The sequence below is a fragment of the Vigna umbellata genome, chromosome 5 (assembly GCF_029865625.1).
Source record: "Vigna umbellata cultivar VRB3 chromosome 5, Vumbellata_1.0, whole genome shotgun sequence".
Lineage (NCBI taxonomy): Eukaryota > Viridiplantae > Streptophyta > Magnoliopsida > Fabales > Fabaceae > Vigna > Vigna umbellata.
Genome location: NC_142169.1, coordinates 54107554 through 54132972, shown reverse-complemented (window position 1 = coordinate 54132972; position 25419 = coordinate 54107554). Strand labels below are relative to the sequence as shown.

At 31.0% G+C, this 25419-nt stretch overlaps 2 protein-coding genes and 1 pseudogene across 2 annotated transcripts; 1 reads left to right on the top strand and 2 right to left on the bottom strand.

Moving 5' to 3' along the window:
* Window positions 1-6263: 6263 nt before the first annotated feature.
* On the top strand, window positions 6264-10623 carry AHG2 (Polynucleotidyl transferase, ribonuclease H-like superfamily protein). The gene is made up of 7 exons (XM_047297424.2): window positions 6264-6667; window positions 6814-6944; window positions 7417-7736; window positions 7910-8023; window positions 8444-8570; window positions 8646-8916; window positions 9435-10623. Exons 1-7 carry the CDS (start codon window positions 6279-6281, stop codon window positions 10261-10263), a joined length of 2181 nt encoding a protein of 726 aa, XP_047153380.2. The 5' UTR covers window positions 6264-6278; the 3' UTR covers window positions 10264-10623.
* A 2742-nt stretch (window positions 10624-13365) lies between these two features.
* Window positions 13366-15669, bottom strand: LOC124824905 (putative L-type lectin-domain containing receptor kinase S.7 pseudogene; annotated as a pseudogene).
* Window positions 15670-16622: 953 nt separating this feature from the next.
* LOC148198628 (nuclear transcription factor Y subunit B-9-like) lies at window positions 16623-22167 on the bottom strand. Its single transcript, XM_088115082.1, has 2 exons — window positions 22042-22167; window positions 16623-17459 (listed from the first exon to the last, which is right to left on the bottom strand). The coding sequence occupies exons 1-2, from the start codon at window positions 22094-22096 to the stop codon at window positions 16834-16836; spliced, it is 681 nt and encodes a 226-aa protein (XP_087971208.1). The 5' UTR covers window positions 22097-22167; the 3' UTR covers window positions 16623-16833.
* Between the last annotated feature and the right edge of the window lie 3252 nt (window positions 22168-25419).

Sequence of the window (25419 nt, the reverse complement as noted above, 5' to 3'; positions counted from 1 at the left end):
TGTTTAAACGTGATTTAAAAGTTTCAATTTCATCCAAAGGTAGTAAAATTTGCCTCAATCAAGTCCCTTATGTTAAATACAAACTAACGGGGTTAACTTTTTTTTTTCTTTCTCCTCTGCTTTTCTGTGCAACACAACTCTCTGTCAGTACTCCCCTCTGCACCTCTGGGTAAAGTGATACGAAATAAGTAAAAAATTGTTAAAACTTGTGAAATCATAATTCTCATATTTGTTTAAATAATTTTTTAATGAAAGACTTTTTGGTGACCAAATTTGTATAAAATATCTATGATCATATTCGACCTACTTTGATATTCATGATAAACATATTAAAGAAAATTCTATTAATTCATCTCAATTGACCCATTTATTCCTGTTCAATTTATTGACAATTTGGTAATGTCAATTGCGATGGTGATTTTTCTTTTAATATTATATAAATATATAGTACTTGTTTTCTAGGTTTATATATAAAATTGCATGATCAATTTTATTTATAATATAGATTTATTTAATTATTAAAACAAATATTTTAGAGATTAATTATTTTATGATAATTAAAGGTGTTTTAAAACGTGCACCGCAATAATCTTACTAATTATTTTATTATAGAGTAATTTAAAACTGAATTGAATTTATTAGATTATATTATAAATACGAAGGAAAATACACAATCTAACATCTACGTGATGGTAGCACGAGAAAAAAATATAGCCACATATTTTTACTGATGAAACCCTTAACAAATAATCTTCATCACTATTAACGAATTTTATTTAAGTTTTTTTAAAGTTAAATAATCAAAATAAGATTATTAGTTAAAATAATATTAACGTATTTTATATATTTATATATACCTTTATTTAGAGTTAAAATTCCTTTTTAAGAAAAATATATTTTGTGATAAATTTTTTTAAACTGTTTTTTAAAAGATAAAATTCATTTCAACTGATGTTTTATCATACAATTTTTTTATTATATTTGAAAAATAATTTATAAAAAAACACTTATATATATTGTTATTTTTTGTTTTATACGATTTCATTTGTTATGTAAAATAGTATCATCCTCAAGTTAAATTAGAATAAAAAATGTTTAATTATATCAAAATCAATAATTTTAAATTAAAATTTAATTATAATAGAATGTTCATGGTTACTTTTAATTTTAATTTAATATTTTTTTTTGAACGAGATGAATGATGATGAAAAAGCCAAGGGTTGGTTGATTCACCCAGTACTTCGAGCTTGAAGCTGATGAATGAGGGTTGAATTTGAAATCAAATAAAAAAAATAATATAAAGTATTTGTTCTTGATCGAAATCAGAAAGAAAAAGTGATGAAAAGGACTGTGAGATTTGTTAGAGTGAGAAAGAGATGAGTTTTGTTAGAGTATGAGATTTAAGTCTTTCCATTTATTATGTACTTGATTTTAAAATATCATTAAAAGTACAGGAACAATTTTTACTTATTTTGTATTACTTTATCTAGAGATGTAGAGGAGATGTAGAGGAGAAAGTACTGATAAAGAGTTGCGTTGCACATAAAAGCAGATGAGAGAGAAAAAAAGTTAACCCCGTTAGTTTGTATTTAACAGAAGAGACTTGATTGAGGCAAATTTTACCACTTGGACAAAATTGAAACTTTTAAACCACGTTTGAACGAAATTGAAACTTTTTTAAAAGAATGGACGAACTTGACACACTCTACCCAAACTAGGGACAAAGAAAGTAATTAAACCTTTTAATTAAACTTAACCTAATAAAATATAAATTAAATTTAATCTAATAGAATATAAGTTAAATTTTATTTTTATTTTTTAGCGGATAATGGATGTAACATCCCAAATTTTCTCAGACATAATGTATTTCATAATAAAAAAAATAATGTAACATTTTTACAGTTACCCAAAATATAACTATATAAAATATAAGGGTCTAAAGTTCTTAAGGAAACACATATTTTTACTTTAAATAACACTCATATCACTAGTACAGTGAAGGGATACGACAACGATTATTTTATACAATCGGTAATAGTTCTATAATCGAGGTATATTAAAATGAGATAAAAAAAGAAAGATTTTTAGCATCAGTTATGAACCGCAGCAAAAAGGTTCACATTTGCTTTAGTTAAAAAGAATACCAAAGCCTAAACAGAAAAAAAAATAAAAAAAAGAGGTTTTTGACAGCGGTTCTATAAACAACTAAGGCCATAAACCCTTTTCTGCTTCGGTTATTTTTACAACCATTGTAGGTTTTTGTAGCAATTCTATGAACAACCGAGACCATAAACCATTTTCTGCTTCGATTATTTTTACAATCGCTGTCATAGGTCCAAATAAAAAAACAATCTTTATTATTTATGTTTCATCGTACACATAGAACTTATATATCAAAACCATCAACCACAACCCATAAATGGACCAATACATAATTTTCAAACAAAAATAGAATTATAAGCCAAAATTAATGCAATTATAAGCATATAATTAATCACATATCCAACATACAAAAAATAAACAATAACATATTAGAAAATTATAGGATTAAATTAAAAATAAAATTTCAAGATAATAATAGGAACTTGGGAATGTGAAAAGCGAGCTACAATGGAGAAGGATGGACACCACCTTTTGGAGAAATATTAACAATCTGAACACAATGCTATAATACATGGACACAAATATTAACAACATATTAATATGATGAACGAACGTAAACACAAAAAATGCAAAAGAAAAACAACATTCACGCTCACCATAGTAGTAGAGACAAACGAAGCATGATGGCAACAACGAGCAACAAATGATGTGTATTAAAGGAACATCATTTGGGTGGATGACCAAGTTGAAAAGGCTAATAAATCTTTAACTTTTATGGGACAAGGTTTTGTTAAAACAAGTATCAGGTGCACTTTAGTGAAACTGTTGGAGATAAGGATGTGCAATTCACAACTGCTTTTGTTGTAACGATTGATAAAACCACTATAACGAAAGAAGGTGCAAAAGGTCTTACACCTGCACTGTAGTTATTCACTCCAATAAAACCTGATATAGTTTTAGCGAAATTGTCTATAGCATAGGTTTGACATTAAAATTGTTGCGACGAAGAAGACGTTCACTACAACAAATGACATTGCCAAAAGAATGAAGTCATATTGAATGTTGCTCACCAAAAAAATCATTGTAATACCTCATTTTGACTTTCTTAGTTGGGTTTATTCAATGAATGTCTTAAGAATCGATGAGCAAGGTCTTCTCTATATACTTCAAATCTTGTCTTATCACGACTATCAGCATTTAACAATAGAGAAAAAAGTATTATTACCGACATGAAAATAAGAATATAAAAATTGAAGTCATCATTACTAAAAAACAATTGGTTTAAATCCTTTAGTTGTCCCTATTTATGTTGGTTTTTCCCAGTTTGATCCCCGTTCTTTTAAAATTCCCAATTGAGTCCTAAAAAGTGTTAATTTGAATCAATTGAGCCCCTACCGTTAAATTTACTTAATAGAGTTAAGTCTTTGCACAGGTGGGAGGTTGATGTGTCAATTATTGAACACGTGTCATACTGAGAGTTGAAAAGTGCATCTCATAACAACCGAAAAATTCCAATTCCACCCTTCCCGGTCAAAAAGCTCCTCAAGCTCTGCTCCATCTCCTCCGGCGACCTCTCCTTCGCAGGCCAAATTTTTCGACGAATCCAGACCCCTTCCACCGACGACTGGAACGCCGTTCTCCGAGTATTGACCCAAAGCCCATAACCGATGCAGGCCCTGTCATGGTACCACGCCCTTCATCTTGATCAACAACATAAGCATTTACTTTGTGGGTGGACATTGAGCCTTTGGTGTCAGAACAACGTGCGTTTGCAATGTCTGCAACTAAATCCGGGTCAAGGAAGTGGGCATCCGAATCCGAACTCACAAAAACCGATAAGAGCAACCGATCAACAAATGATAATTTCGATCTCGATTTGGATTTCGATCTCTCAGAGTTCGTCTTCTCTGCTTTTGTCTTTTCATTTATTTAATTTTTGGAATCTAAAAGTTTAACCTATTGTGCAAATCTGCAGTGACATCAAAGGAATCGTGTCCGCGTTGCACCTGATCAGAGACAAGGCTCAGAAGGATGGTCAGAAGAAGAACGAAGAGACAATTTCTAGGTACTGCTTTGTGTACATTTCGATCCCACCTGAAACGTTTCTGTTACCGTAGTTTGAACTTCGAAGATTGTGCCTGGAAAGATTTGAATAATGCGTAGAAGGTTTTAGCAGTTTCGAAGAATTCATGATGAAAAACATTTCCAAATTTCGTTCCAAAACATTCAACAAAGGTGTTTCCAGCAACGTGGTCACGATCATCAAGCCGAGGAGGTAATCGCCTTTTCTTGTTATAAACCAGCAAATCCATGGACTCAATTTTGCGAGTGATCTGTTGAAGAAGAGTAGGATTGTGAAGATCGTTTTGGAAGAAAGTGAGCAAATCCATTGTGGGGATTTTGTGTTGTTATCAAATGTTTATGCAGCGCAACAGAGATGGTACGATGTTGGGAGGGAGAGGCTTCAATTAAATCGAAAACGTTCTCTGCAAAAAGGCCGAGTGGATTCAATTTGGGAAATCGGAGAACCAGCCGGAAAAGAAGCACTACAGAGGAGTCTGCCAGTGGCCTTGGGAAAGTTCGCCGCCGAGATCCGACTCGAACAAGCGCGAGTCGAGAGTGTGGCTTGGAACCCTAATTTGGGTTTTAATTTTCAGAATATCTTTTTAATTATATATTCCACGTATGCAGCATAAAGAATGCCAGTTTAAAAAAATTGGACACATCAACCTTCGATCTCAGCAAAAATTTAACTACATCAAGTAAATTTAACGGCAGTGGCTCAATCGATTCAAATTAACACTTTTTAGGACTCAATTGGAAATTTTAAAAGAACAGGGATCAAACTGGAAAAAACCCACATAAATAAGAACAACTAAAGGGTTTAAACCAAAACAATTTCATTGGACTACTAAACTTATTATTGATATATATATATATATATATATATATATATATATATATATATATATATATATATATTCATATAATATACAATGACATTTTCTAATTTCTTTTACTCTATCAACTCTGGCCAGAGAATCCAAGACATAAAATTGTCGTGGAAATTCACTACATAACACCACTAATGCTCTTCATGGATTATAAGGACAAACACTTGAAGAAATCAAAAATTAAATCAACCATAACATAACTTATTTCATAAATTAAAAAAAGTAATCAATCACGGTATTTTAATGCATTCAACAAATCACATTTCACAACCTAAAATATGTCCTATAATCCCCTACAATCAACACACATTTCCTTGTCTTTGTATTTCGACTATCCTGGATCACCATAGTTTACATCTCACATTTAAAAAATCCTACAACAATAAAAATGAAAAATTTCTACAATTTATACAAATTAAACAAAAAGTAATATTGTATACAGAGGACTAAGAGCAACCCTCTTTATCTTCCTAACCATATTTCTTTCTTTGTGCATAAAGATGTTGCATGCAAAAAAAACATTGCCTACAACCACATGAAAATTTTAATGTAATTGTCCGTCCAAAACATATGCATATATAAGTAAATAAGCGTTGAGAATATTACCATGTTGTCAAGCCTACCATGAGGACAAAACCCAGAACACTCAATAATGGTTAATATTTGATGATTTATTTCAACATTAACTTGTCTCAAAAGTTAAAAAAAAACATTTAAGCATGGAAATTTAATAGTCTACTTACTATCCAAAACATATATCTTCTAGAATTTGAAGTTACAATTCTCCGGTACAATAACTTTTTATATCATATGGGATGCCTTGTGGAACAAAATTTCCATTTGGGACATATATGATACCTTATAGAATTAACTTTTAAGAACAAACTTATCTTCATCTTCTTTCTCTCATCCTAAATAAGGAAGGTGTAGTTGGAAAAAGTGGAAGCGGCAGATGTGGAATGGTACAGCAAGAAGGAACTTTAGTTTTTTTTTTGCTATTAGTATGTGGTGTAGGTAGTAATCCTTGGGGTTTACAAAGAAGAACTGAAAGAAATTGTCCTCGATCCAATTAAGCTTGGCCGATCCAACAATTTAGCCCAAGCCCAATAGGCAAATCGTAACCCATCAGAGAAAACGACGACGGTTTAGATCTTCGCCTTCCTCTATTCTTTTTCATTATCCCTCTTCTAAACCTCTGACCCAAAAAATGCAGCGCAAACAATGAAGCCACACAAACTTCCCTCTCCGTCACTCTCACGTGTGCTTGCACGTGCCCTATCCCCCGCCACCCCCGCCACCCCCGCCACCCCCGCCACCCCCACCATCCCTACGCAATGCGATTTGGCATTTCCTTTGAAGACGGTGACCACCGCAAACTTCGAACCGTCGCTGGCGGAGCTCCGGCGCCACGTCCGGACGTCGGACTTCGTGGCCATCGACCTCGAGATGAGCGGCATCACCAGCGCTCCCTGGCGCGAGTCCTTCGAGTTTGACCGCTCCGACGTGCGCTACCTCAAAGTCCGAGACTCCGCCACCAAGTTCGCCGTCCTTCAATTCGGCGTTTGCCCCTTCCGTTGGGATTCCTCTAATCACTCCTTCGTCGCGTATCCGTATGTTCTTTTATCCATTCTATCTGGACTGTAAATTTTTATACTGTTAGTTCTGTTGGTGATTTTTGTGGTGGTTTATTTGTAGGCTAAGTATATTTTTATATTATTTTTAAGGCTGGTTTGAATAGAGAATTGCTCCGTGGCAGGCACAGTTTCTATGTTTTTCCTCGACAGGAGCATGCAGGTCTGGGTCCGTGCGATGAATTTCTCTGGCAGACTACTTCAATGGATTTCTTGGCTAAATACCAGTTTGATTTTAATGCTTGCATACACGAAGGTTGCTTAGTTTTCCTTTTATTTCTTGTATTGCATTTGATACTAACTGTTAAGCTAATGGAAGAAAGGACTTTGTCCTTGCATGTTTTATTTCTATACATGGAAAAAGGAAGATATGTGTGTTTCATCTCTAGGTCTGTAACCTAGATGTTTAGTAGTTCAATGGAAAAAGAGGTAATATCCATAGAGCTCTGCGTATTTTGCTTTTTAGCTTATTTGCAAACTGGAAGGACTCTATATATATGGTTTTTAGAGTTATAGGAAATTATAGAACTATGGGGACATTAAAGATGACAAAGGCCTATGATCCTTAACCAGTAACCATAGTTTGAATTGCTGGTGACGTTTTGGTGTTGGTTTATCTTCCATTTCTGTCACCGACTCATAAGATTGGTATTTGGTTGCACGTGTAACCGCATAATGACATTTATGGTTTCTATGGTTTGAGAATTTTCACCCTTGATAACTGTCAGGAATATCTTATTTATCCAGAGAACAAGAAAGGGAAGCCTTAAGGAATTTGAATTCTGCACTTGATAGTGAGTGGTCAGACATTTGTAAATTAAAAGATGTCAGGGACATGCCGTTGCACAGTGCATCAGACATTTTGTTCACTGCACGAATGAAAAACAAATTCCGTGGATGGCGCGATGGGTTATTACATGAGCAAAATCTAGAAGACCAAATTCAAGGAATTACAGAAGACTCAAAATTTCAAGAGATATTTTTTGAGATGCATCCAGCTCTTAGGCTTAATGGATTCACCTCTCACCAGCTTAAATTGATTCATTTGGTAATGGTTATATATTTTTGTGCCCTAACTGATACGTTCACATTTTTGTTTCTTTTCGTATTGGTATTTGATTGTGTCATTTATCAGATTCTTTGCCTCAGGATATAGCAGTACTATACATCGATTGAGTTTGTACTCACAGTTTTTCTGACTATAAGTTTAAATACTTTCAGGTCATCAGAAAACACTTCAAAGATCTTTCTTATATCAGTGTGAACAGCGAGGCTTCCGGTTTACAGCATTTAGTTGTGTATACAGACTCAAAGGATGAATTGAATTTACTTCTGGTAATAAATCTTGATATTGTTTTGTTCCTTTTAAATTGTGACATGTGATTTACATTGGAATTGAATATAATTGTTCCTTCTGCACTTTAGAAATGATGATGGTGGTGATCTATGTCTTTTGATTGCCATTGAAAGAATGGACCTAATATTATCTTTCATTTCTAGTTCAGACTGTAAATGGCTAAGCATTTTCTTAAAACAAAGGTTAACCCTAATTATAGTGATATTGCACACATTTAATATTAAAAAATTAATATGTTTATGCTAAAGTATATTAAAAGAGATAACATTTGTGCTTTGTCAGTATATAATATGGTATGTTATGTCTAGGTCTAACATAAGAGAAAGCTAAAATATAATGTGGTAGCAGAGTTTTATTGATACCACAGCCACCTCATTAAATTCTTCAATTAATCTCAGAAAAAAGTGAAAGAAGAAAATCACGGGGCAGAAAATATGAAAATTCAAGCTGCTGTGGGACTTCGCCATGTTATTGATCTCCTTTCATCGGAACAGAAGTTGATTGTTGGTCACAATTGTTTTCTAGGTAACAACGACATTCTGAATTCTTGAGAAGCTATTTGATTTCACACCACTAAAATGTTATATACCATTCATACAGATATTGCTCATGTCTACAGCAAATTTATAGGCCCTCTTCCTGGTACTCCTGAAGAGTTTGTTACCTCAGTTAACAAGTGCTTTCCACACATTGTTGACACCAAGATACTTCTGAACACTAATTTTATGCTCCAAGAAAAGATGAAAAGATCCAGAAAATCACTGGCAGCTGCATTCACTTCATTTTGCCCTCAAATTGCAGCTGGTTCAGGAACCAGTTATCTAGGTTCACTCCCACATGTGAAAGTGGACGTTGAAGTTGATGAAGTGAGGTTTGTCTCTGCTTTTTTTGAGTCCTGGCCTGGTTATTGTGATTTGAACTTATCAATCTAATGGTGCAATATCAGCGACTCCTGATTTTATGACAGTTGAGTTTATGTTTCAACTATTAGTTTTCAACAGTTTTCATACATAACAGAGTTCTTTCCTTTTTTCTGTACATTTTCCTTTTTCTGATACATAACTCAAGAATGCAAAGTTTATAGCTATAAAAGTATACACAATTTTTTTCTCTCTCTCTTATTTAATTGTAAATAACATTATAAATATTGGTATGGAAAGTATGCTGTTCAATGGTAAGTTACATTTTAATTTCCCTTGTGATTTTTTGTCGTTTACATGTATCTGCACATAGCTTGAGGTGATTTCTCAGAATTTGGGTTGCTAAGTCTAATAATTTAGTGTCCCATTTGTCTTCTTTAAGTCTTGTTCTCTTGCATTTCATATGTTGTCCGAGCTGTCTCTTTAGATAAAAGTACTTCCGGTACTAACATTAGACGTGTATTTGCAGATCATCTAGCTGGAACCCTGGAGGCAAGCATGAGGCAGGATATGATGCCTTCATGACTGGATGCATCTTTGCCCAGTTATGCAGTGATTTAGGTATTGATTACAAACTCCATGATTCTTCAAAAAAATTAGCCCTTGACGAGAAACTGCAGAATTATATTAATCGTCTATATCTTAGTTGGATGCATGGGGACATTATTGATCTAACTACTGGTAATAAGGTTGCCGATTCTTCACCCAGTCATAGCCTCAGGAAGCGGTACCCAAAAATTTTGTTTGAGAACATTGTCATTATTTGGGGGTTTCCTTCTACGCTGAAGGCAAATGAAATAAGAATGTGCATATCTAAAGTATTTGGTCCAGCTTCTATTGTTTCTCTCTTCCACCTGGATGCAACTGCAGTTTTCGTTCAGTTTAGTGTAACACAGCTAGTTTCTGATTTTCTTTCATTGAAGAACACCTTAGAGAGAAGTGATGGTGCACTATTGGTTTTGCATCCACTGTCAAAACTTTTGGATGGTGGAAATACATGTGCTGCTAATTATGGTACTTATAAAGAAATTTGTGGCTCACCCTTATCAGAATGCCTGTTTTCTGATCAGGCAAAGGCAGTTGGTATAAAGTGGAAGACCAAATTGCCAGAATACAAGGTAGTACTGGGGGCCGAAGAACATGAAAATTCAAATGTAAGAGGTAATGTAAATATTGCTATGGGGAATGTGGAAAAGACCACGCCAAACAAAATTGATCAGTTGCGAAATGCTCCATCTCGGAGACAAGTCTCCCCATATGGGGATGAAGATTCTTGTGTTGCAGAAGGCAACTTGTGATTTCTCGCTAATGACTTTTTGTACAAGGTCAGAATGAAGATATAACATTATATGAAATTAAACTTTTACAAAGCTACCTATGCTTCCGGCTGGTATTGTTTGTACCACAGTAAATTTAACCATTTGACTGTCATAGGATCATGAATATTGATTAAACTCAATTACTTATATAGTTTTACATGTACGAAAATTCTATACTTTAACCCAGCTTAGATTTCCACCTCAGTGTCTTGGAAGGATAAATGTAGTCAGTGGTCTTATTCTGTCTAATGAAGTGTGACTCCCATGTCTCAAAGACATTAAATTTGTCTATGTTCACATCAAATTATAAAAAAAAAATGAATTTTTTTCTTCCCTTCATTTTGTTCAAACTAGGTATAATATCTCCTCATATGTTCATAAATTTGTTTTCAATTAGTACAATTGTTCAATACGGACGGAAAGTAATAGGGTAAGGTTCAATCTCCTCCCCTATCATAAGTTAATTTTTTTAGTCTGTTGTTAAAGAATCCAACTTAATAATTTCTGGCAGAATTTTACATTGTAAGAAAATGGCTAGTTAGAAATATCCCATGCTGCTAATTAGATTGATGAACAGTTTGAATAAGAATGTCACACTTACTAGTTGTCAGAGTACTTATACTGAATTTTTGTTTTTTCTATAAATTTCGTTTGATTATTTTGTTAACTAAACTCATGTTTAAGCAACTTATAATGGGCTACTCTTTCAAGCAGCTGAACTAGAGTCATCTAACCACATGGCTTTGAAATGCATGAGATGCATACTAAAATTATGTAGCTCTCGAACATAATGTGTGTCTCTTCACTTTATTGTTTGCACATGTTCAAGTCAGCTAAACGAATGAATATATTATCTTCCATTTCAAGTTTGAATAAGAACAAAACCTCACCACTCATTATTTTTAATGATAAAATTTTGTCTATCTTTTTGTTCTTTTCATTCCATCTGTACTGTACAACCACTCAGATAAAATTTGACTATTTTACTGCCAAATTTTTTACATAATTTTAAATAATTAAATAATTCCTACATTTATTACACTTTTTAAATATTTTTTCTTCTATATTATTAGTTAAAAAAATGTTCCTCTCCAATAAAAAAGATCCTGAATATTTTCTCAAAACTATTATACACAACATTATCCCGTAAATATACTATTCCCCCATTCTTATTTATGAAACTCAATTACCTGATTCATTAGATTAAGCATAGTGATTATTGATTGATGCTAATAAATTTGTCTTAAATTTTAATTTTAAAAATATATGTGACTAATGCTCTTTTTTACTAATTATTTGTTAGTAAACTGTTGTTTTATAGTTAATAATATTTTAATCTAAAATTAAATAATATGAGAGTTTATTTGTTTTTTACCAAAAAAAAAAGTGATCGATGAGTGATTATTTTTAATCGTAAATCAATGCTGTGTATTTTTAAAAAGTTCATCCCTTTTACTACATTTTTATGAAAACTTCAAGTTACATTTCTTTTTAAAAGAAGTAGAAAATTGCTTCCACCTTTTTAAATAAATTTACTCAAATATATTAAAAAATTATTTTATTTAAAAAAGCTGTTTTTCTTACACCAAAGCTTTTATGGTGCATATTAAAAGTTTGGAAAATGTTTTTTTAACAACTTTTGACCACCATTTATATTTATATAATAGTTTGTGATTGATTCGTTCAAAATATACGAACTAATAAAATAGTGACACATAATCTATTATAAAAAAATTATTAAAAAAATTGTTAAAATATCATAATTCTAAAAGTTTCTGCGTTATAATGCTCTGAAGGAGGAAAAAACTTGTCCAAAATGTTGTAATGCTAATTGAGGAATATGATTGAAAAAATTGAATTATGACATTAAAAATATTTAGCGTGTGCACAATTACAGTAATCGGGTTTGAACTACAACTCTGAGTAAATTATATAAATCTATTGTTAAAATTCTTGTATAAGTTTAACATAATAATATTAAAACTAATAAATATTAATATATCATTATATAATATTAAACATTTTAATAAAAAATATCTCTAGGCTTTATTAATATAGATGATACATCTGGCCCATTACATTTATATAATATGTATATGTGTGATTGAAAAAACTTGGTAAACCACAACAAAGGTCATGTGATGGGGTCCATCACACCAATAATTCCATTTACATTCCTTGTTTAGTGACCGTTGCAAAGGATTCATTTGTGACTTTTAACATTATGTGCTTTTAATGTCACAGCTGTGTTTTTTTTCTCCACCTCAATTTGATTTATGAAAGCAATACTTACAATATCTATACACATTTCTTCAGTATATAGACAGTATTAAAATTTACCATAAAATTTAACCCTGTTTATACACTAAAGTTACATGTTACAACACATTACAATGATTAATTTTTATAAAGTTATTTCAGTCTATTGATTGTTCGCTGAAATTAAGCATCTAATTACGTTAAAAATGAATTGATCACAATTTTATAATTTTTTTTTGTGGGCATTTCTCTAACCACCTACAAACCAAATTAATGGTTTTTTAAGATGTTTCTTTCTTCAAACAGTTTTGTTTTTGTTTTCTTTTTGTGACTTTATTTCTTGTCGTTTTGGTCAATGGTGATGATGATAAGTTTCAGAGTTTGCCTCAAGTAGCCGTTGCATAAGTCAATCCTATATGGTTCCAGTCAATGCTGCCAATAATGCAAATTAACTTATGATTGAATCAGTCAGTTACCAAATGTTCCTAACATACAAAGATATACCTTCTGAACTTAAGATAATCTTCAATAACAAATATATAGTTTTCTACTCAATATTTTGCACACTGTGATGATTGAACCATTCAAATACAGATTTTTTACTACATCAAAGTCACAAAAGTCATTTATTACTTCAAAAGATTGTTCAGACTTCTGCACTTAATGCATAGATTCAAGTAACACACACCAACACATGCTGGTGCTTTGGTGTCAGATTCAGAAGCTAAAACATAGGAATGACAAATGTTTTGTTCAATGAACAGATTTCTGTGTGCACAATAAACATGTTTCACTCCAAAGTTGCAACACCATTCAAGATTTAAGAGAGAATATATTTCACTAGAAAGTGGACAATACAATTGTTTCAGAGTGCAAGCTTGAGAAATACTAATAAATGACCAGAAACAAAGTTGATTTCGGTATATATAACACACTTGCTCTGTCTTAATACATTATTGTCACCATGAAGTTCAATGTAATAGCTTGAACTTCAATCAATGAAACCTGAATTTCTCTATATATGTCAGATTACAATCACAAATACAAATGTCATTGGTAAAAAGTGTTCATAAAGAAATAAAGAATCAAATGAATAATAAAAATAATAATACTAACAACAAGAAATTCAGCATCTTCAATCAATTTTAATCTCACACACAACCTGGCCAGAGTTCAACTCTTCCTCAGCATCAGAAACAATGTCTTCAAGACTCAAAGGCAAGCCAGAAGAAAAAGTTAGTGTTGGTTTTTCTTTAGGTACCACAAGAGACACCCCTCCTTCATTGTTGAGAATCTGCAACACTCTTCTCATGGATGGCCTCTGAGCACTATCAGGGTTAGCACAACTCAATCCCAAGAGCAAAAGCTTCTTCATTTCTCCTTCCTTAAACTCCCCATTTAGCCTTCTGTCAGCAGCTTCAATGATCCTCCCTTGAGAATGCAACCCCCAAACCCAATCCACCAAATTCACCATCTTTTGTCCTTCCCTCTCAATTGGCCTCCTCCCACAAGCCACCTCAAGCACCACCACTCCATAGCTAAACACATCAGTCTTCTCAGTTGCCATTCCACATTGAAGATACTCAGGAGCAAGATACCCCATTGTCCCAGCAGTTAGTGTTGAAACAGGACTCTTGTCATGGTCCATAAGCTTGGCCAACCCAAAATCACCCAATCTTGGATTCATGCTTCCATCTAGCAATATGTTCCCTGTTTTGATGTCCCTGTGAATCACCCTCTGCTCACACTCCTGATGCAGATAACTCAACACTGAAGCCAACCCAACAGCAATGTTAACCCTATGAACCCAACTCAACACACGGTTAGGACTCCCACCTTCACATTCTTGGTAAAGCACCTTGTCCAAGCTTCCATTTGGCATATACTCATACACAAGCAACAACTCACCCTTCTCAACACACCAACCTAGGAGTTGAACCAAATTCTTGTGCCTCAAACTAGCTATAATTGATAATTCTGCCAAAAACTCAGTTTTTCCATCGTACTGTCTTGACCTTTTGATTGCAGCTATTGTCCCAGAAGACTCAAACAAAGCCTTGTACACTGTCCCAAAAGACCCATTCCCAATTACCCTTGAGGCATGAAACCCCTTAGTGGCCAACTTCACCTCCTTGTAACCAAACTCTTTGGGACAACATCCCACTGTTCCAAAACCTTTCTTCTTCCTCAAACCACGCCACTTCAGAAAAGAAACATACCCCAAAACCACAAGCACCAGGCAGAAAAAAGCAGGACCAACAATGGCAACACAAAGACCGAACAAAAATCTCTTACCACGATTCTTACTACCCTGAGTGGAATTAGAAGAAACAGGAATGCCCTCGACAGCAACATTCGAAGGGCTGCTAGAACCATTGATCAGAAGGTGCGAGTTTGACTCAAACTCCAAACTCCAACTCATGACTTGGATAAGCTCGGTGCTTCCTTGGGTGGAACCAGAAAACCCCAAGTAGAGACTGTCCTTAAAGTACTCATAAAGGTCAAGGTCAACGCTCAAGACAGGGTTTTGAGGCTTGGAAGTGGCTGGTGACGAGTAGTTCAAGAAAACTTGAAGCCTTTTCTTGTCGGCGTGGTGATAATCAACCCAAGAAGTGATCGGAGTGTCGGTGCTGAGATCAACCGAAGTGGAGTTGGTAATCGAGGAGACGCTGAGGTCGAGGGTGAGATGGTTTTGGTTGGGGTGGAAATTGAGGGAGAGGAGGGTGTGGGAGGAGTTGAGGAAGAAGGAGAAGGTGGAGGAGGGGGTGGCGGAGGTGGTGGTGTTGGTGATGGAGAAGGTGAAGTTGGTGGAGAGAGAGAAAGAAGGGGTGGTGGTGATGGGGTGGTTAAAGAAGAGGGTGCCGGAGGAAGAGGCGGGGACAGTGGTGGAGAGGGTGAGGCCGACGAGGCCGTTGCGAAGGAAAGAATCACCGAGGAGGGTTATGTTGCGGAGGGTGAAGGAGGGAAAGGAGAATGAGAAGTTTGTGTTGTTCTGAGAAAGGGTTGATGTTGCTGTTGTTGTAAAGAAGAAGATAGTGATGATGAAGATGGTGGTGGTTGTTCTTAAGAACATGGTGGTGGTTGTTCTTAAGAACATGGTGGTGGTGTTGTAAGATTGAAGATGAATGTGTGAAAATAAAGAAAGTGAGAAAGTGATGATGGGATTTAAATAAGGAATGGGTGGGAATGTGGGAACATAACGGTTGTGCAAATTTGCTAAGTGGGAAAGTGGAAAACAACAACTAAAAGTTACGTAGGAACATGATGTTTTTGGATTATTTAATATTAATTTACTTTAAATTAGCAAATTTGAATATATGTCACAAAAGACTAATAGAGATTGTGGATTATGAGAAATTTGGGATTACTCAAACATTTTTCAAGTAAATGAATTAGAAGGTTTGAACAAAAAAAGGCATAGAGACGAGGTGTTAGTTAGGAAAATTTATTCATTAATGGTTCATTTAATTTTTAAAATTGCTCATTATTGATAAATAAGTTTTTGAAATGAAAACATTAAATAAGCCTTTGAATTTTTTCTTAAAATGTAGGATCTTAAATGTATATTATTATAATAATCAAATAACTGCAGATGCTATTATTAATTTTGATGGTATAGTTAAATGAAATCTTAAAGGTTTCGTAAATTTATTTAATTTTTCTTAACTTCAGAAACTTGTTTAATAATGGGGTATAATCTGAAAGATTAAATGTTATTTTTTGTAATATAACTTTTCATGAGTGAAATATTTAAGCATGGTATGAAAGAGATTGATAAAGAAATGAGACTTTAGGGTTTACATTTCTTGAAAGCTTTATTTTTCAACAAACAGGTGGTGGTCAAAGGAGGGATTGAAAATCTTATAAATGTGTGAAGTGACAGGAGCAAAATCCAACACTTTCCTAGGTGAAATCATTGAAATTTGATGCCCATGTGAGTCACTCTGTTTTCTGACCCACCAAGTCATCAAAGTACAATTCTAAACAAAGGATATTGATGCAAGCTACTTCATACATAGCCGTTATAAATTTGAGATTCATCATCATTAAAGTAAACAAAACTAAATGCAGCTCAAATGTATGTACTCAATCTAAAATCATTTCATCCAAAATGGACCTATAATGTATATGTCACCTCGAACTGGAGATTCAAGAAATAAAGCTTGAAACTTTAGTTTTCTCATAATAAACATTCATAGTTCTATCCCTAATTGAACAATGAGAATGACAATTCAACCATATTGCCTTTGATTTTAAACAAACGACTTATTCTTTGTGATCATTTTCATCTCAGAGCTGATCCTGTTGGAAGAGGGAAAAAGGATCAAAGTTGATAAAAGCATTGTTTGAGCAACCAACACCATCCAGGTATCCGCTCACATCATTTGGGTCAAATATTGTGTTTTGCTGCATGGAAAAGTCTAACCCAGATGAACAAACCACCGGTGGTGGTGGCGGTGGTGGCGGAGGTGGTAGAGGAGGGTGGGGCATTTCCAGAGGGTTAAGGTCAGGCCCAAAAGTAGGCCCAAAAGCAGGCCCATTAGCACTAGCTCCTTCAAAGTGACGACAACGTTGGAGAAAAGTACTGAGAGGCCCAATGTATTCATCAAAGCCCACATTTTCAATGGCCCATAACAAGTCATCTGCATTCATAATCTTTCTGTACTCACTCTGGCACTTCTCTTTGGCTTTTCTTGTTACATGGGTTATGTAGTTTGTAGCACTTAGTTGAATCATCTCTTTGGCTCCATCAGAGACTTTTGCAGTGTTTGGAAGGAATTTTCTCATGATTTTTGTCACATTTGTAATTGGCATCTTGCTCTTATCTCTCCCAATCAAATTAGGGATTTCAACTCCATCTGCTGCAGTTTCTGTGTTCGCATAGTTGTTTTCTTGCTGCATAGGCATTGTTAAACCTGAACCGATAAAAAAAGATAATTACATCGTTCAAAACTTCAATCAGATTCATCATTGCATTTCGGAGGTGCAAACCAAATATTACAATTTTGGAATATAAATTAAGGAAATTAATATAATTTACTAAACAACTAGTTAATAAATATGTGTAGAATTAGAATTTTAAAATAGTAATTTAAACTATAATCTTAATTCAACTATACAAAATCAATTATAAGCATATCTCTAATCGAAATAGGACTTTTAACACACATTTCTTATATCAAGATATATAAATTTCAAACTTAGAATTAGACATTAATGAATTATTTTATAACAACTCGATAACAGTTGACACGATAGGTTCAATAAACAACAAATTTTATTATGATAGACTTTAATTCATGACTCTAATACTATAAACATAACTCAACCTCACACAATCAACTTATAAGATTAGATTTGCATTACTATAGTTTTATCTTTTATCCATATGAAACTTTCAATATTACTATAAAAAAAATTAAGGGTTATGCTTTGACAATTTTTCTTACCAGCAATTCAACATATCTCTTAGATTAGTTCTATGTACTGAGCAAATAAAAAAGGTGCAATTAGTTTGAGAGATTAAATTTTTACTACTTGTATAAATTAATTGCAAAGTATTACATACTTTTTATGATATTTTTCTTTTTTTAAGCATTTGTTAAAAAATGGTAAAAAAAATTCCTTCAACTAGTATAGATCCATCATAGTATAAAAGGAATATATTGCTACCCTTAGGTTCATTATACCATAAAATTGAAATAAAAAGTCTTCCACAAAAGTCAACTACACATTGAAATCATATTTCAAGTGCAAAAGCCAAAATAGTTTATAAATAGAATAATAAGAAGAAGAAAAATGGAAAAAAAAAGTTCCATCCTTCATGAAAAACAAACTCAATAGTTTATATGTGGCACAATTATGACATTAGATGAACACACAAAAAACAAGTACTATAGTTGAATTAGAACTTTATTCAACTGAAGTTTTAAAATAAAATAACACAGCCATGACATGACCATTTAATTGATTTTTGCTAGAATAATTATGAATTTAGTTTAGCCAAAATGTCCTTGATTTTAAATTACTTTGTGTATAGACCATTACATAAACCAATTCTTCAAGTTAGAAATTGACCAATGCAAACATTAATTATTTAAATAACTATATCCTAAATATGCATTTATCATTATAACTTCAATAACAAAATTTGCAATAATCAAGGTAACATAAATAAAAATATAAGTAAACATATATGTTAAAACTAAATAATACGAGACATTGTACATGCTTATGGCACAATCCCTATAGTTTCAACACAAAAGTATAAAAAAAAAAATAATGTTGGATATGGAATAGGAAACTAGAAATTCTATACAATTATTAGTATATAATTATGCTCATAAGAGTACTATATGATAAGGTAGTATTTAAAGGGCCATTTAACTCACATAAGTGAAAAATGGTGTAACAATTCATAATTAATAAGACATAGTTATATATTGAAAAAATAAATGATATAAAACATTTTATAATTATCAGTATCAATCTCACGTTTTTTTTACTTTTTATAGTTTGTATTCTTCCTTAACGAATCAACGTTGACACTGATATATCACTGAAACCGAAATATAATTAATATTCACATGGTAACATGAGTAATATATATATATATATAATTAACATGATACAAATCTCAAATGAAACTAAAAAATCTATATAATTCACACTGTAAAATTTTTTTTTTTAAAATTTTACATTTTTCTCTACAATAAGACACTCACAATAAAATTTAAGAAATATATTAATAATAATTAAAAATTGGTTGATGAGGCTTATAAAAAAAACACCATAAAAGTGTCAAGATATAACAAAATTTATAAAAAGAGTTGTTTTTTTTTTGTGTGTGTAAGTTTCTTCTTATTTTTGGTAGGATAATAATGTATAAGAAAATCTAGTTAAAAATAACAATTAGACTTCCTTTCTTTACTCAAGTTCAAATTAGTTTAGAAAAAAGTCTAATATATATAATGACAATGCTTTAGAATGTTAAACTATATTAAACTTGTATTAAAAAAGTATTACACACTATTCTATAATAAAAATATTAAACAAGTATAGAAAAACGTGTTAAAAGAGTGTCCAACAAACAATACACTGTTTAATAATAATAATAATACGAATATATAAAACTATCAAACATGTGTCAAAAGGGTCTTTTAAAATGTTGAAAAAAACAATACACTATTCTACAATAACAAAATATAATTAACATAAAGAGTATATAAAACTATGAAACATGTGTTTAAAAAAAGTGTAACAAAATTCTACAATATTGTCAATATATATATATATATATATATATATATATATATATATATATATATAATATGACATGATAAATTATAGAAGTAATAGTTTTACATCCTCAAAATTTTATCAACAATTTCCCTCTACCGGGTCTCATCTTCTATTCCTCACAATCACAAATAATTATATAATTTGTTTTATTAAACATCTAATATTAAAATAAATTTAAAATGAAAAACCTCTTTTTTATCATAGTTGTTTTTATTTGAACAAGTAATATCAGAAGACAAATCTCCATAACTATTGTTTTTAATTTAACTTGTGTGTTTTCTTTAAAAATTAGATATTTTAACAAGTCATATATTTTTTATGTGTTTTAGATAATCCAAAATTTAACATTTTAGACTACTCTTTTAAAACAAATAACAAACAGCATGTATTAACATAAGTATATTCAAGAAAAAAAATAGGATTTAGTTTCTTAAATAATATTTTTTTCATGAAATACTAAATCATATGATAACATCTTAATAATCATGTTCTTAATATTAAAAGCTTAAGTTTATAGTATGAATTTAATGTTTTAATTTCTTCTTACTTTATTAATATAACAATGTTTAAAAATTGTTTAGTAAAAAATAAGAGTTTATTTATTCACTTCAAACATATTCATATAAGATTAAATATACATGTGTAATATTTATCTGAATTCTGTGAATGTCAGACATGTGTCAGAAGCCTATTTAAAAATTGTAGAATAATGATATAATACATAAATTTTCATCAACCATTTTCTTCTCTCATAACTCATCTTTTGTTCTTCACAATCACAAATAATTACATATAATAATTTTTTATTAAACATCAAAGATTAAAAAAAATGGAAAATCTCTTTATTACATAGTTGTTTTTATTTGAAAACATCAAAGAAAAATCTCCATAACTATTAATTATTTTTAATTTACACTCATTTGTTTTCTTTAAAAAATAAAGACATTTTAATAAATTATATTTTTTATGTTTTAGATAATCCGAAATTATACAATATTAGATACTCTTTAAAAATAAACAAAATAAAGAGCATATATTAACATAAGTTTACTTCAAGAACAAAAGGTTTATTTTCTTAAATACTTTTTACAAATTTAACCATTAAATCATACATAACATATTAATTATCATACTCTTAAAGTTTCTTAATAACCTCAAATAAAATTTAAAACATATATGTCTCATAATAATTAAAATAATTGGTTAAGTCTTATGAAAATAAGCATCATAAAAAGTATTAAAAGCCTAAGTTTATAGTATAAGCTATTTTGTTTTTAATTTCTTCTTACTTTATTAGGATAACAATGTTAGGAAATAATGTTTAGTAAAAAATAAAAGTTGTTTATTCTTTTTAAACATATTCAAATAAAGTTGAATAAATATCTAATATTTGTTTGAATCCTGTGAATGTCAAACACTTGTCAGAAATATATTTAAAAGTTGTCCAATAATTACATGATATTTTATAAAAGTAGTATAATTTCATTACTCAAAATCTCATCAACCATTTCTTTTTCTCACATCTCTTCTATTCCTCCCAATCATATATATAATAATTCGTTTTATCAAACACCTAAAATTAAAAAGAAAATTTTAAAATTGAAAAACCTCTTTGTTATTATACTTGATTTTAATTTAAACAACTAAGATTGAAAAGATAAATCTGAATAACCATTATTTTTAACGTGAATGAACTCGTTTTTCTTAAATGTATTTTAACAAGTTCTATTTTTTGTGTTTTAGATAATCAAAAGAATAACATGTTAACATACTCCTTCCAAAAAAATAAACTAGTTTAGTTTAAATCAACAAATACACATATCTCAAGAATAAAATTTTACTTTTATTTTTTTAAATAATATTTCATACCCACAAACCAAACCAATAAAATTTTAATGATCATGGACTCAAACTCTTACATAAACTGAAAATATGCAAATACATGCATTTAATGAACATGAAAATAGATCATTAGAAGAAGAAAAAAGGAATTATATGATTATTTCCTTAACTTCAACAAGCCAATCCCTTGGTATACAAAAACTATGCACATCAATAGTAGAAATATATGATAACAAAACTATATGAATTTTGATGGAAAAAGAGAGTATTAGAATGGTATCTCATAATAAGTTTGCAAACATAGATACAAAAAACAAAAAAAAAAAACTAAAATTATTTGTGTTGAGAACTTACCAGAAGTTGATTTGACATGTTGATCAATGTGAAAGAAGGAAGCTTCATGCTCCATAGCCTTTGAAAACACTAAACTTTTTCTTCCTTAAAAACTACAAAAAAAGGGGTCAGATTTTGAGGTTGAATGCTTCAATCTGACACAATGGAAGTTCAACTACTGAATATTTATAAGTGCATAGTTATCAGAAACACATCATTTGGTTGTATTAAGAGTTACCTTGTAGGGTTTTTATGATTAATGCAATATAAATAATGCTAAATTTATTTTCACCCTAATATTTTTTTGGTCGAATTTATTACCAGAGTAAACAAATTAGACAATTTTGTGTTTACTTCTTCGTAAGCTTTTATTGTTCTTATATATTCATAAAAAGTAATTAATTAATTTCTTACTTTGTTTCTCGATTAGTATTGCAAAATAAAGATTAATTGACATACCAAGTTTTGCCTTGTCTAAATTTGTAAAGTTCTACACGTATTCCTAATTAAATTAAATTTTATATTTAATGCTCATCTAAGAAAAAAAAGTTTTATTGTTTTTGATGGATGAATTTGACTGATTTAAAGTGTTGGGATTTTTCTTTTTTATAGAATTAAGTTTTGACTAATTTGACGCATTTAAAGGAATACTGAAAAATTTTAATTATTGAAAGACAAAAAAATAGCTTAATAACTTCACTATTTATTACTTTAAAAAAATTACCATTTATTATATTTACATATATTATATAATTAGAATATTTTTTCTTGTTCTATAATGCTTGGAAATAGCTTTTTTTTTTTCTCTAAGATCATAAAATTTGTTTCCTTTTTTACCATTGGGAGAATGGTTAAATGCAAGTGATGACTCAACTAATGTTATTTTAACACATTTTGTGAGAACAAACTGAATGATGAAGGAATTTCTCTTTTTGTTTAGTTTATTTACTTTTGTTAAATCTAAGAACTTGTTATAATATGATTTATATCTATCTATATATTGAAAAAGAAAAAAATGCATAATCAAAATAAATATTAAGTTTTGTCGTTTGGTTCCTAATGAAAAAAAGAAAAAGAAAAGAAAAGGCCAAAAAAGTAAAAAAGGAATAAGTTTGAAAAATAAGAAAAATAAAATAAAATAAGGCATTTGGGTTACATGGAAGATAAAGTCCCATTTTTGTTTTTACCATGAAAATCATTTTTCATATTGGATATTCATTCTAATTAACTACTACATCATTTTTATTAAATTTTTTTATCAAGTAATAAAAGGTTTGTTAATTTACAAGATCTTTTATCACCGGGGAAGTATGGTCAAGGGAGTTATTTTTTTCGACGTAAGTATTTTATAAGTATTAAAAAAATTATATAATAAAAATAATTAGTATTGTTAAATTTAATTATTATAATTACCATACCGTTTTTGTTTTGTCAATGAAGAAACAGGTTAACACGAGTGGAAGAAGAATGGACTGGAAGTGAAATAAAATTGGAGAAAAAGGAGTGCAAACCTTGAGTACATGAAAACTAAAGTTATATTTATTTTATAATTATAATTATTTTTATAATATCTAATAGTTTTTTATATTATTTAGGAATCTAGATCTAAATTAATTTAAATATTTTTTTCACTTTCAAAATAATTGTTAAAAGTAAAACTGTGATGAAGTTTCAAGTTACAGAATGGACAATATAAAATAATAATCACTACTTTCAAAATTAGTTTTTTTAGTATTGAATTGTTTAAAATATTTCTAATATTATTAAGACCAATCTTATTAAAATTATATATAATGATAATTTAATAATATTAAAAAATATAATAGAACGATGATAAACAATTAGAAACTCAAGAAGATGATACTTAACATTTAAACACACATAAATTTAAAGAAAACTTGTTATTATGATATATTTATAATTAAGTTTTAAGTCCTTTTATAAATTTGTGTTTATTAACTTTTTTAGTATATTAAGTATTTTAATGTTTTATATTTTTTAATTAAATTTTGATATTTAATTTTTTTTTTAATTGAGTAACGTGACTGCTATGTTATCTTGTCATATCAATTACTTTTTTCAAATAAGGAAATATAAGATTTTGTGATATTGAAATTAATGTAAAACGACAAATTTTTATTGTTTTCATTAAAACATGTTTAAAACAAAGAGTCATCGTCATCACTTACCTAAATGGCTACATGAGCTATTAGAATAAAGGGTAAAAACGTAAAATCACCCAGACTATTACTTTTTCCTTACTAAAAGAAAACAGGCACGTGTTAGTGAGAGAAGTTTCGAGATGCAGTGAGAGAAAGAAACACCCAGACATTCTATTAGGGTTTCAATCCTCTTCCTCAGGTTACCACCACCACACACGACGGAGCAACACCACACACCGATTCAACCAATCAAAAGCTCACAGAGACACTCAGGTAAACTGTATAACTCTCAAAATTTTATTTAGTTATGAAAGTATGATACAAAGTTTATTTATACACAAAACAAACTACTGTAACTAAAAGCTACTCTGTTTTTGTTTATTTTTAACACTCCTCCTAAACAAAACAATAAAAGAAAACATGATTTTGAAGAATTTGTTTTTTCCTTTTCACCGATTGATCGGTGAAAACTCCAACTTTTCCACTCCAATATGTTTTCTAAGTTTAATAAAACGTTCTCCTTTCAACGCTTTGGTGAGTATGTCGGCAATCTGGTCTTCAGATCTACAGTATACCACCTCTAGCTTTCTTTTACTAACTTGTTCTCTGATGAAATGAAATCGTGTCTCGATGTGTTTGCTCCTACCATGTGATGTAGGATGCTTAGTCAGGTCAATGGCTGACTTGTTGTCAACAAGCAGTCTGATCTTCCCTCTGACTTCAATCTTCAACTCCTTCATCAGTGAGTCAAGCCAGGCTGCCTGACAAGTGGCTTCACATGCCGCAATGTACTCTGCCTCACCTGAAGACAGAGCTACAACTGGTTCCTTCGTAGAGCTCCAAGAAATTGGTGCCCCATCCAAAAAGAACATATACCCTGCTGTACTCTTCCTATCACCCTTGTCTCCACACCAATCCGAGTCTAAGTAAGCAGTAACTCTCACCTCTCCTCCTGATCCATGTCTAGGCAGCAAAATTCCATAATCAGTGGTACCTTTTAGATACCTTAGAATCCTTTTGACAACATTCAAATGAGAAAATCTGGGATTCTGCATGAATCTGCTGACCAAGCCCACACTATAGCTAATATCTGGCCTCGTATTACACAAGTATCTTAGGCTCCCAACCATTATTCTATACTTAGTAGGATCAACAGCTTCTTCCTCGGGATCTTTCTCAAGTTTTATGCCAACCTCTGCTGGGGTAATAGCAGAGTTGCATTGAAGCATGTTAAACC

Bases quoted from the DNA above. Each gene is read 5' to 3' on its own strand.
- AHG2 (XM_047297424.2), top strand. From the start codon at position 6,279: ATGAAGCCACACAAACTTCCCTCTCCGTCACTCTCACGTGTGCTTGCA. The intron at 8,024-8,443 runs GTAATAAATCTT...AATTAATCTCAG, and splicing joins ATGAATTGAATTTACTTCTG to AAAAAAGTGAAAGAAGAAAA. The intron at 8,917-9,434 runs GTTTGTCTCTGC...GTGTATTTGCAG, and splicing joins GTTGAAGTTGATGAAGTGAG to ATCATCTAGCTGGAACCCTG.
- LOC148198628 (XM_088115082.1), bottom strand. From the start codon at position 22,096: ATGGAGCATGAAGCTTCCTTCTTTCACATTGATCAACATGTCAAATCA. The intron at 17,460-22,041 runs GTAAGTTCTCAA...TTATCGGTTCAG, and splicing joins ACATGTCAAATCAACTTCTG to GTTTAACAATGCCTATGCAG.